This window comes from Rosa rugosa, chromosome 6 (genome assembly GCF_958449725.1).
Source record: "Rosa rugosa chromosome 6, drRosRugo1.1, whole genome shotgun sequence".
NCBI classification, from domain to species: domain Eukaryota; kingdom Viridiplantae; phylum Streptophyta; class Magnoliopsida; order Rosales; family Rosaceae; genus Rosa; species Rosa rugosa.
This window is the reverse complement of record NC_084825.1, coordinates 10,965,394-10,977,162: the sequence shown is the minus strand read 5'-3', so window position 1 is coordinate 10,977,162 and position 11,769 is coordinate 10,965,394. Positions and strand designations below refer to the sequence as shown.

Sequence of the window (11,769 nt, the reverse complement as noted above, 5' to 3'; positions counted from 1 at the left end):
TCTCGAATACCGACCGTAATCTCGAATCCAGCCCTACTTTTCTTCTTCCTCTCTGTTCGTTTTGTTTTTGCAGAAACATGGCGACGAATCTGAGCCGTCGATTCTCATCAACGATCGTAACGAAAGCCGAGCCTCTGGCTCGCTTAGCTGTCAACTCAGTGAGCCGGCTCTTGTCCTCCTCGACCGGGCAATCTCAACCGGAGCGCGAAAACGCGGAGGTGAAATACGACGGAAGCGCCAAACCGGACGACAGAAAGAGTGAAAAGCCAACTGAGGATGGTGAAGATGAGTTGGACTTGAATAAAGAGACGGGTGAGATCGGCGGGTCGAAAGGGCCCGAGCCGACCCTGTACGGCGATTGGGAAAAAAACGGTTGGTGCTCTGATTTTTAAGTTTTTGTTTGTTCTTCAAAAGATTGAATCAGAATAATGTTATTGTTATGGTGAATTTTTCAGATTAGGGTATGAAATTTTCTGGGTGACTTTAGTTGTGTTTATGTTGTGTAACTTTGAATTTCGGAAAATTATTACTTGGATTCCAGTGGCGACCTTGATAATTCCAGTGGCGACTCGCGGTCGAGGTTCTTAGCCACGTCAGCGGCCATGCGTCTGACGGGGCGCTCGTAGAGGGAGGGGGAGGCGGCTACGATCCGGACGGCGGATCGGAGCATCTGGGAGAGAGAGAGGGGAGCAGATCGGGGAGAGAGAGAGAATATAGAGAAAAAAATTTTAAAAAGAGAGAAAAAATTAGAAAAACTTGAAATGTTCATTTTGCCCTCATTGTGGGCCCCCATGTCGGCTCCAACTCAGCAGCTGATGTCTTGGCTCGAAACATATTCAAATTTTGGACTCGGGTGATGTCATTTGAGAGTATAGGGACCATCGTAATCGATTTTCAGAAAGAGGGACCAATCTGATTTTAGGCCTAAAGTTCAGGGGAGTAAACTGAATTTAATAAGCCTTTCTCTGCTCAGTGAGCTCTCCCTCTCATTCTCTCTTTCTCTCCCTGCCTTCCATTTATTTTGTTCTTGATGCAAAAATACAGCACAAAAATGCCGACCAGAAAAGGAAGCAGAATGTTAACAATTTTTCACAAGGTACTAATTAATTGATAATGTAATATTTAAATATTATTTCATGTCTCCCACATCGTTCACTAATCGTATTTTCAAATGTATTTCAGCTGAGCTCCTGGTCCTTTGAATTTTCTTTGCGCACTCTGCAGATTGCACCTCATGAGGCAAGTAGTAATATAGTGATTTCATTGCCTTTGACAGTCTAACAATTTCTTGTGTTTTCATTGTTAATTCTGCAGCTAAGAAACTATCAGCTAACGGGATTAGTCATGGCTGTTAAAGCAGACAAGATAAACCTTTTTTTGGTTTAGGGTTTAGAGGAAGAACCTTTTTTTGACTTTGTCAAGGGGAACCCAAAAGCTTCCTAGGCCCAAGATAAACCCCTTCGGCGCATGTGAAATGCTCCAACTGTGCATTGCAGCACAGTGCCTCGCCACTTTGACAGCTTCGGGGTTCGAACCTAGGTTGGGGAGCACACCCAATTAGGCAAGAACCACTAGGCCACTTGCAGTGGTTATAGAGGAAGAACCTTGATTCTCATTGAAAGGGTGAGAAAACTCTTTTGGTTATTTGCCTCAATTATTATAGTCACATTTACCGTAAATTCATTTATAGCATATCTGTTTGCAGGTCCCAAATTTTGATTTCCCTTTGCCGGTGCCTGAATAATAGAGATCTTATATAATGTCAGCTTTGGGGTGAACGATTTGAATTCCAATTATATGTAATGTCAGCTTTGGTTGACATGTACGTCAAATGTGGTAGCGTTAGTGATGCTTGGAAGGGGTTTGATTATATAAAAGAACCTGGTATTGTTCTTTGGAGCTTTATGATCGGAGGGTATGCACAAAATGGGAACAACAATGAACTTACTATGGCCAATCTCCCAGTAGCATGTTCAAGCCTATGTGGTTTTGAACAAATGAAAGCAAATCTATGCACGTACCATTAATTAGTATGGATTAAGTCCTGAATTTCCAATTGGAAGTGGTCTTTTCACTATGTATGCAAAGATTGAAATTTGCTGTTTAGTAGGAGAGGTACAGGAGATGTATTGTCTCCAAATGCAATGATATCTGGGTTTTCACAGATTGGGTGATGAAACAAACCTTGATAATGTACATCTATTTCTGGTTGAGAATTTTTACTAGTTGACAAAAAAAAAATGAAAAAAAGGATTTTTCTAAATTTAGTCAGCAAAAACGAATTGGATTGGAGAGTACAAGAGCCCATGTGAATAATCGGGGGCGCAAATGATTTTGAGTCTAAAATTTGAGGTATGAATTTAGCCCTTAATTTTAGTGTATCAATACATTGCTTTCAGAATGTTATATATCATTCTGGTTTGATAGACAGTGATAATCTTGTGATACTATATACTTTGAAATAAAATGAAATTCCACACCTTAATTATTTGCGACTTATATACTATGTATATATGTAACTGGTATCTAGATCTACCTTTCCGAATGCATAGACAAGGATTTTTCCAAAAAAAAAAAGGAAAAAAAGAAGGGATATAGATTGGCATTTGTTTTATTACAATGACTTTACTCATTTGCAAAATGTGTCAAGCACTTGCAGAGAATTTGTTTATTTTGCAGTAATGCTAGGATTTATAGTTTTTTTGTAGATAACAATTGGACTTCTAACGCTATGAATTCCATCAGACCACACCAACGATGCAGACACATGTGATTGTACTTCATCTGACAAACCTTTTCCGGCAACGGTCACATCAAAAGTCTTCTCCTCATCCAATGACTTGAAGGAAAGAACTTGAGGCACCACTTTGATGTCAACTTCAGTAGAGTTGGCGAATACTGTAGCATTGTAAGTGGAGTTTGCAAGGCCAACATTCTTCACTGTTCTGTGAAAACTTAACGAAAAAGATTTGTTTGGTGCGACAACAGCTGCTAGTGAAGGGTAATTGTGATCTTGTAAAGATCCTTTGTCGGAGCCTGTAGAGCAAGTGATGTTATCTCCTGATATAAGTCTAACATCGGTCTGGTTTAAGACCAAGCAGAGCAACTTGATGTAGTCTTCCTTAGAAGCTTCATACACAAGCCCTGGGTCTATAGCTTTGACAGGATTGATATGTCCAGATCCATATGCAAATTCACCAGCGGCTCTGCTATTGTCAGTAACATTCATAGGAGAAGCTGTAGTCATAAGAGATGATTTGATGGCTGCTGGAGACCAATCAGGATGGAATTCTTTAACATATGCAGCAGCACCGGCTGCGTGCGGGCAAGACATGGATGTTCCAGATAGTATACTGTAGTTGACACGCCTCATGTCGTAATAACTCCCTGTAAGTATACCAGCAGGTGAAAAGGCAGCCAAAATAGTTACACCTGGGGCGCTTATATCTGGCTTGATAATTTCTGGTAGAATTGAATTTGGTCCACGTGAAGAGAAGGAAGCAACAACAGGCGCGGTAGTATCCCTTTTGACTTCACTTCTCTGTATGTTTACTCGAGCATCTTTCGTGGAGTTCATGTACAACTTTATCAGACTATGCTCTTTGTAGGTGAAAACTGTTGCAGGAATGGGTACAATTGGAGAAACATCATCCCAATCAAATCTCAGAATTGAGCCTACTGCTCCAGAACGATTGGCCTCATTAACTCCGTAAGGCTCGTCACATAACACAACCTTTCCCTTAACTAAACCACTGTCTAAGCAGCCTCCTTCACAGCTCTCAGCTTCAGACTCGGAGCATTGACTTGAAGCATCTTTTCCATAAATCAATGGAAAACTTGTCTCATTTAATGTGAAAGTGTTCACTGCAGCCCCAACCAATGTCGTCCCATTTTCGAGAACAACGTTGTCAATGATTCTACGATCAATACTACTTGCTGCAACTGCAAGTATCCATGGTGCTACACTTGAAACACTTGAATCATTAGGACCATTGTTGCCTGCAGAATTTGATGTAAGTATCCCCTTTGTCATTGCATGAAAAGCACCGATAGCAATAGGATCATGTTGTAATAAAGATGCTTGCACACTGCCTATTGAAATTGTAATGATATCAACTCCATCGGCAATAGCATCGTCAAAAGCAGCCAAGATATTCTCTGTAGGGCACCCTAAAGGTTCACAGACTTTGTACGCAGCAATTCTCGCTGAGGGAACCCCTCCTCTTGCAATACCTTGTGCTAGTCCATACACTATGCCAAAAAAGCTATCAGACGACAGAGGATATCTGTCGTCTGATTAAAGAAATTTCTGTTGTCTAGTACGGTGCCGTCTCTTGGGGAATCAGACGACAGATTTCCTCTGTCGTCTTATTTATCAGACGACAGAAATTTTTTGGGTCTTCTGTTGTCTGATGAAATCGAGACATGAGGTAGTGAATTCAAACGACAGATAAATGTCGTGTGAACTAGAAACAAATAACAGTTCCTTATAATTTATGTGGTCTGAATGGACTTATAATAACAGTTAAGTGTTGTTTTATTCTAAGTTCAATAACAGTTAACTGTCATTCGTATTCAGTTTAGAATACAATTATCTATCGTCTTTAGTCTCCTACGATAACATTTATATGTTGTTTTATATGCATTATAGTCACAGATAAGTGTGCATTAAACTTAGTTAATACTATATTTATTTACCGTTTGAGTTTAGTCATAGATGACAGTTAAATGACGTTTAAAAGGAATACAAATAACAGTTGTCTGTGGTTTTTATTAACTTATAGTAATAGTTATCTGTTGTGGAATATAACTTGGAGTTACAATTAAGTGTGGTTTGAAAGTTGTTAAGGTTACATTTATCTATTGTTGTGATTTATACTCTACAACAGTTAACTAAAGGTTGAAGAGCACAGACAGGACAATTATTTGTTGCTTGAAGCTAATTTGAGCGATAGTTAAATGTTGTTTCATTTTGTTTGTAACCATAGAATTTTGGTTCTATCGACAATTATCTGTTTTTTGAGTGGATAAAAAACAACACACTTGGATTTAATTCTGTTGTTACTTTCTATTTTAGATGACAATTTTCTGTTGTTTGAGTGTCCAAATATGAACACAATTTTTCTTGTTTCTGTTGTTCTTTGACGCGTCCAACAACATCATTTTGTTGTTGCTTTCTATTCCAGATGTCATACTCGTATCCCTGTTGTGCCATAATCATGTAAATCTGGGAACAACACAATGCATTCATCAAATATGAAATCCATTCACAAAAATACCAATATTTGATCAATCTGTTCCTGGAGCTATACATACATCCATCATGGAGCTAAACTTAATAAACATCAGTTCAATAACCCATAGCAGTTGGTATGATCAACAAATGTAACCCAAAAAACCACTGATATCTCATACTAGCTACTGATCATAAACTGTACTTGCAGGCCAAAAATAGATACTTAGACCAACTGCATAACTAGTTAATATGGGTTATAGATGATGCATGTCCAAAATTAGAATCTTCTCGACACACTAGCTTTGCTGAAATTGGCTGACATACTTTGCCCACTCGGCCCGGACCTGATCAATGTCTTTTTGTGTGTAGAAGTGATTTGCTTTCCTTTCCCACTGCAAGTATAAAAAAAAATACAAGTTAATGTGAATGGATATGTTTCACAACATTAATCAGAATTGGAAGGAGTTGATATATATATATATATATATATATATATATACCTTAGCACTCCACTGTTGATTTTTGTCCTCCGCTATGTCTTTCATGTAATGCATAATCCACAGTCCACAAGTTTTATCGCCCAATTGCTCCGGAATGCCCTGAAACATCATAAAATTATTGAATACCTGGCTGATGCTATGGAATAAAAAGAACATTTGTTGAAGTAAAATCAACTAGCATATAGTTAGCTGGTTTGCAACTCGTACCGCACAATTTTTCCATTGAACTATTTTTCTGCCTTTCTTATTTTTCTGTGCATTGTATATTCTGATGGAACTGAAACAAAATGACGAGAACAACAATCAGCCAGAAACTGAACAACTTACAAAGTAACATTTAGATATAAATAATTCCAGCAAAATGCAAGTATAACAACCAATTTAACATTGAACCAAACTGAATGTAGAAGCCGCTTACTCGTCCACAATAGTTTTCCATTCACCGGTGATGAGTCGCCTCTTTAATGGATCCATGAAGTGCACCACTTCTTCACCGGGGTTCACAACCGTCAACATCCAATGACAACTAACATTAAAATGTTCAACTCAATACCCAAATTAATGAAGATAGCATGCATTTATACTGTAGATATTAGGAGGTAAGGTCTAAATCAAAATTGCTTACCCTGAGTTATATGGAACTAGAAAAACCTGGCCAGGCTTCCCATTTCCATACCGAACAGCTAGAGAACGAGCTCGTTCTGTTGGATTTCCACACGCAAGTGCACCAGTGTGATCAGGGTCTATGAAGGCGATCATTTCCAGCATCTTTGTTTTCTTCAAAACCTGATAGAGGTAGCTACAAAAACAGCAGATTTAGTTTAACACCAATTACAACATTGAAGATGGCCACCATACAACCTAATACAATTTAATAGATTTAATATGCACTACAAACCTCATATACATCACTAATGAGCCGTTCGATATCTCCTTCATGTTGGTCATGGCATACACATCCCTCCTAAAGATAGCTACCTTCTTTGGATGGCCTAAAAGCTCTTCTCCCAAAGTGGTGTGGATGGTGAACCCATCCTTTAAGAATGTGTTGGCCCATTGGCACAACATCTTTAGGGGTAAAGGCAACTTGGCTGGCAGGTTTTGAAGGTCATCATGATCATCATCATCATATATGTCTCTATTTCTCTTCTTCACAATTTTACGCTTTACTCCTTCCTATATTTATAAACAATAATATGCATCATTATTAGATCAAAATAGTTTAGGGTTTCTGAAAATGTACTAATGAACAAATGAAATTACCTTTTGCTCAACTGTGGGGGGTATAATCAAGTTTTTAGGCCAAGCAACGCATGTGCCAATCGCATCGCGTATTTTGACAATCTCATCTTTGATAGGAAATGGTAGCAAAGCATCTTCAACAATAGCTTTCGTGACTGACACGCGCACATTTTCCTCTCCCATTGGAACACCATGGATTGTTTGTTTGCTGGCCTCAATATCAACTTCAACGATGGTTCCAAGAGCAACTACATTATCCAATGAATTTATTGCTAGCTTAGACTCCAACTTGACCGTATTGGTCATAACCTGAGATTTCTGAAACAGTTGCATAAATCAGATTTCAGAAATCGGCATGCATCAGTAAGTATGATCTATCAATCTAACCATAAGGGTAACAGAAAGTAAAGGAAGGAAGGTAAGGTAATAGGGTGTAGTTTACCGGAACTTCTTCCCAGAATTTAGTCTTGATGAGAGGTCTACCAACTATCCCAACATCATCCTCAATAACCGATGCAAATTTGCTGCTCAATTTACTATCCAGAAACGGCATAGCAGTCTCCTCTTCAACATCCACTTGTGCAGCATTGTTCAAGATTAACTTCTTCTTGACATTTCTAGCAAGCTCAGTTTGACCAACCTTCATACCCTTGTCATTTTGCCGGGAACAGCTGCCTTGTCCAGAACCAATATCATTCAATGGTGTCAACGTTTTCAATGAATCATTGTCAACCTCTTTCCTCGCAACCTTTTCTTCCAACTTCTTAAACCTATCCTCCCAAACAGCTATTTCCTTGGCAATGTGATGTTCCATCTCCAGCTCCCATTTAGCTCTTTCATTGGCAATGATAGTTTCTTTCTCTTCAGCTAATATCCTCTTCACACTCACCCTCAAGGTGTCTTGTACAGATTCCTTTCGGCGTTTTGGTATATTAAAGTAAGCAGCCGGCTTGACAAAGCCACCAACACCTCGTACCCTGCCAGGGGCCTCGGGGTTTCCCAATGCCAATGTTAGAATATCATCTGATCCAGAAGAATTCACTTCACCTTCACACAATTTTTGCCTTAGTTTGTCCTGTAAATATAAAATAGAAGCATCAGATGCATGAATGATGCAAATTAAATATAAAAATTCAGAAAAAATAATTACACTTGTAATTGAACTTACAATTTTTTCAACTGTCTTCTTGACTTCCGGCCCGTTGAAGTTGCCGGTCTTGTCTTGTCGTGCCTTTACCCACATTGTCGCACGATCAAGTTCTTCGATCGGTATTGTTTCAGACTATATGAACATAGAGGGTATAATGATCATTACTTTGTCCTAAATCCAAGGAAGAACAATTATACAGTAAAGTACTCTAGAAAAGGCTATACTAACCAGTTCTTCTTGAAGATTAGCATATCCTTTTCGCGCCATTCGATGAGGGTACTTATTCTCCTTTCGCTTTTTTATTTGTGCCTCGCGAAGTTCCTTCAAAGAGTATGCAGAAGTGTCCACAATATTAGAGCGTCTTGAAGATTTTAACAGATATAGACATAGAATAAAAGCATTATCATCTGTTCTTGGACTAAAATTCAGTAGTTGCCAAACCTTAAATTTTGTGGTAGTCCTATCAGCAACAAACTTATCCCAGTCACGCTGGTCAATGGATCGATAATCATCGGGAGGGAACTCCAACAGTTCAGGGTTATCCAAATATGGCATAATGTACCAGTTTGTCAACTTGCTCTTGAATTCTCTCCATTTATTGGCGGCTGATGTAATAACCAATTTCTTCCACTCCTTAGGCACCACAAATGCTTCCTGCATATGTTCAAAACCATAAGCGGGAACCTTTCTTTAATATTTGCTCATTGTTAATGAAAATAAGTAGAATACAAGTAACACAGCTATATAGAACAACATTATCATACAATTAAACATATAGTCAGATTAATTACCTCAATACTTTCCCAGATTTTGTCTTTCTCATCTAATTTCACTTCTCTCCAATCCTTTATAGATATCGGGATCCTTGTACGTGCCAATACCCCAATATAGGACTGCATCTCCTTAGCTGCCTTTCCAATTGGTTCCCCTTGAGCATTACACTCAACTTTCAGCCTCTTTCCACGAATAAGTCGCCTTGAAATGCGATTCATCGTTACCATCCCACGCTTAAGTAACTGTAGTCCACCGGTTAGGTTGTCCTCTTCATCAAGGGCCTTGCTCTTTCCAACATTACGTGCATATGCTGCCTTCTTGGACTTACCAGCTTGCTTGGATACACTTCTCTTTGGGGATGCAGATTTGTTAGAGTGAGCAAGTGTCAACATTGTTTTTCTTGATGTCGCTTGAGCTTTCTTGGGGGTTGCAGCTTTATTAGGGGCTGCATCTTGCTGAGCGAAGGTAGATTTTAGTGGTACATCCTGCATATGTTCAACAGCTGGTTTTGACACGATCTTTTGACCTCTTTTCATTTGCAATGCCTTCATCCTTAGTGCTATAGCTCTAGCTTTGGCTGTGTTGTTAGACCGGGGAGCCATGACCTAAAAGAAACAAGTCAACAGTTAGCAATATGTATAAATAAATGGTTGAAAACAAATAGCAGATCACAGTACACAAAAGTACACAACACATTAGCAGCTAAATTGAACCTAGTACTAACAAAACAACTAACATATTAAAAAGGTTCATATATTTCATCAATAATCACACAGTACAAAGACGGGTGAAGCAAACAAAAGTGCAAGGAAACAACCCTATTATCTAATCCTATAAGCGACGATGACTATTTTCATTCTCAACCCATATGGCTTCATCTCCAGGTCGCATATAATTGATGTGATCATCACCAACTATGTCATCAAAAGTCTCAATAGATGGCAATGTGGCATTATATGGCTGCTGTTCCACTTCAATATCTTGTAGCTCCTCATCATCATTAGCCTCTTGGTAGTCTTTATCTGGACACCTTACTACCACTGACCATTGCACATCAAGGGGGTCTTGTATGTAAAATATTTGCTTAACATGCGTAGCTAAGACAAAAGCATCATTTAAGTGCCCTATCCTATTCAAATTCACCAAAGTAAACCCAAGTTCGTCTACTTTGATGCCCCTAACATTCTCTACCCAATCACATTTGAATAAAGGTACCCTAAACTTGTAGTAGTCCAACTCCCATATATGCTTAATCACACCGTAAAAGTGCATATCATCTGTTCTAGGGTTTTTATCCCTTGCATTAGAAATCTGCATTGCATCAGCAAGCAAAAATACCCCACTGTTTTGAACAGATCGAAGATTGTCACGCTCCTTGGTGTTGAAATCAACACCATTAACCTGGTATCCACTAAATGTTGGCACTTCATTCTTTGGTCCAGCTGCCATCCATCTCATTGTATGTGAAACATTATTGTCAGCAAACATGAGTTCATTTGAAACCTGCAAACAGTACATACATTACATAGCCATCAAAACATAATATTTTATTGTTGCAAATGTATCAATAATGAAGAACTTACCCTCTCTTTTAACCAGTTCGAAAAGGTCTGATTCTGTTTATTCTTCAACCACGTTTCATTTTTTGAGAACTTAGGATAAAGCAACTTTAATAACTCCAAATGTTCACTGGATGGAGGAGAAAAACAAAACACTTAGCAAGAAATAGAAAATAATGAAGGGAATTTGCTGACATTAATTATAATTATTAAAAAAGAAAAAGAAAAAAGGAATAAGTAATGACTTACAGGAAATATGGCAACGCATCCTCCGTATTCTGCAATACACAAAGATGTGCTTGATGCATTTCTTTTCCATAAACAGAAATCATGGAAGCACCTGATAGCGGTTTGGATGCATTCCGAAATTCTGCTTTGCTACTTTCTGGGATTCCAGCAGTACCAGCATCATCAAGCATACGTTCAGCACAAAACTCAACAGCCTCTTCGACAATATAACACTCTGCTATGCACCCTTCAGGGTGCCTACGACATCTCACCCATCCTTTGAACACTTTCATGTATCTCTCAAATGGATACATCCATCGAAAAAATACTGGACCACAAAGCTCTACTTCTCTGACAAGATGCACAGTCAAATGAATCATGATGTCAAAAAAGGATGGTGGGAAGTACTTCTCAAGCAAGCAAACTGTAATAACTAGGTCAGCTTGCATTTTTTGTAGCTTGGAAACATCAATCACTTTGGCACATATAGCCTTGAAGAATAGGCAGAAGCGAATGATTGCATACCTAACAGGCTTCTCAAGAACAGATCGTAAAGCAACAGGGAGCAGAATTTGCATGATAGTGTGACAATCATGCGATTTAAGACCAACAAGTCTTAAATCATCCATAGAGACAAGGCTCCTAACATTTGATGAAAACCGCACAGGCACTGTCATATTGAAAAAAGAGTTGCAAACTATTTTCTTTTCATTTAGCAGCAAATTCCAACTAGCTAAAGGTAACTTGTCTCTTTTGGCACCAATTTTGGGATTCAAACCAGTCCTAATGCCCATTTCAACCATGTCTAAACGAGCAGCAACCCCATCCTTTGTCTTCCCGGGAATGTTTAGCAATGTACCAATGATAGCATCACAACAGTTCTTCTCAATGTGCATTACATCGAGATTATGTCGTATAGGAATATATCTCCAATACTCTAGTTCAAAGAAAATTGACTTCTTCTTCCAACAAGGCCTGCTTCGGTCTTCAACACTCTTTGCAGGACGACACTTTTTGCCAAATGCACAGTTCATACCCTCAACTCTAGCAAACACCTCCTCTCCGGTTAATGGTACAGGA

At 38.8% G+C, this 11,769-nt stretch overlaps 3 protein-coding genes across 3 annotated transcripts; 1 reads left to right on the top strand and 2 right to left on the bottom strand.

The window, feature by feature from the left end:
• Window positions 1-77: 77 nt before the first annotated feature.
• Window positions 78-460, top strand: LOC133716210 (uncharacterized). Its single transcript, XM_062142928.1, has 2 exons — window positions 78-372; window positions 456-460. Exons 1-2 carry the CDS (start codon window positions 78-80, stop codon window positions 458-460), a joined length of 300 nt encoding a protein of 99 aa, XP_061998912.1.
• A 2,208-nt stretch (window positions 461-2,668) lies between these two features.
• On the bottom strand, window positions 2,669-4,033 carry LOC133716209 (subtilisin-like protease SBT4.3). Its single transcript, XM_062142927.1, has one exon. It carries the CDS (start codon window positions 4,031-4,033, stop codon window positions 2,669-2,671), a length of 1,365 nt encoding a protein of 454 aa, XP_061998911.1.
• Window positions 4,034-5,270: 1,237 nt separating this feature from the next.
• On the bottom strand, window positions 5,271-9,501 carry LOC133717862 (uncharacterized). The gene is made up of 12 exons (XM_062144603.1): window positions 8,920-9,501; window positions 8,570-8,782; window positions 8,357-8,449; window positions 8,147-8,260; window positions 7,421-8,053; window positions 7,000-7,296; window positions 6,635-6,912; window positions 6,362-6,535; window positions 6,155-6,262; window positions 5,944-6,013; window positions 5,737-5,835; window positions 5,271-5,628 (listed from the first exon to the last, which is right to left on the bottom strand). Exons 1-12 carry the CDS (start codon window positions 9,451-9,453, stop codon window positions 5,533-5,535), a joined length of 2,709 nt encoding a protein of 902 aa, XP_062000587.1. The 5' UTR covers window positions 9,454-9,501; the 3' UTR covers window positions 5,271-5,532.
• Window positions 9,502-11,769: the final 2,268 nt, after the last annotated feature.

Coding starts and splice junctions, on each gene's coding strand:
- LOC133716210 (XM_062142928.1), top strand. CDS start 78: ATGGCGACGAATCTGAGCCGTCGATTCTCATCAACGATCGTAACGAAA.
- LOC133716209 (XM_062142927.1), bottom strand. CDS start 4,033: ATGACAAAGGGGATACTTACATCAAATTCTGCAGGCAACAATGGTCCT.
- LOC133717862 (XM_062144603.1), bottom strand. CDS start 9,453: ATGAAGGCATTGCAAATGAAAAGAGGTCAAAAGATCGTGTCAAAACCA. Junction 8,054..8,146: donor AGAAGACAGTTGAAAAAATT/GTAAGTTCAATT, acceptor TTATATTTACAG/GACAAACTAAGGCAAAAATT. Junction 6,536..6,634: donor TCATTAGTGATGTATATGAG/GTTTGTAGTGCA, acceptor CTGTTTTTGTAG/CTACCTCTATCAGGTTTTGA.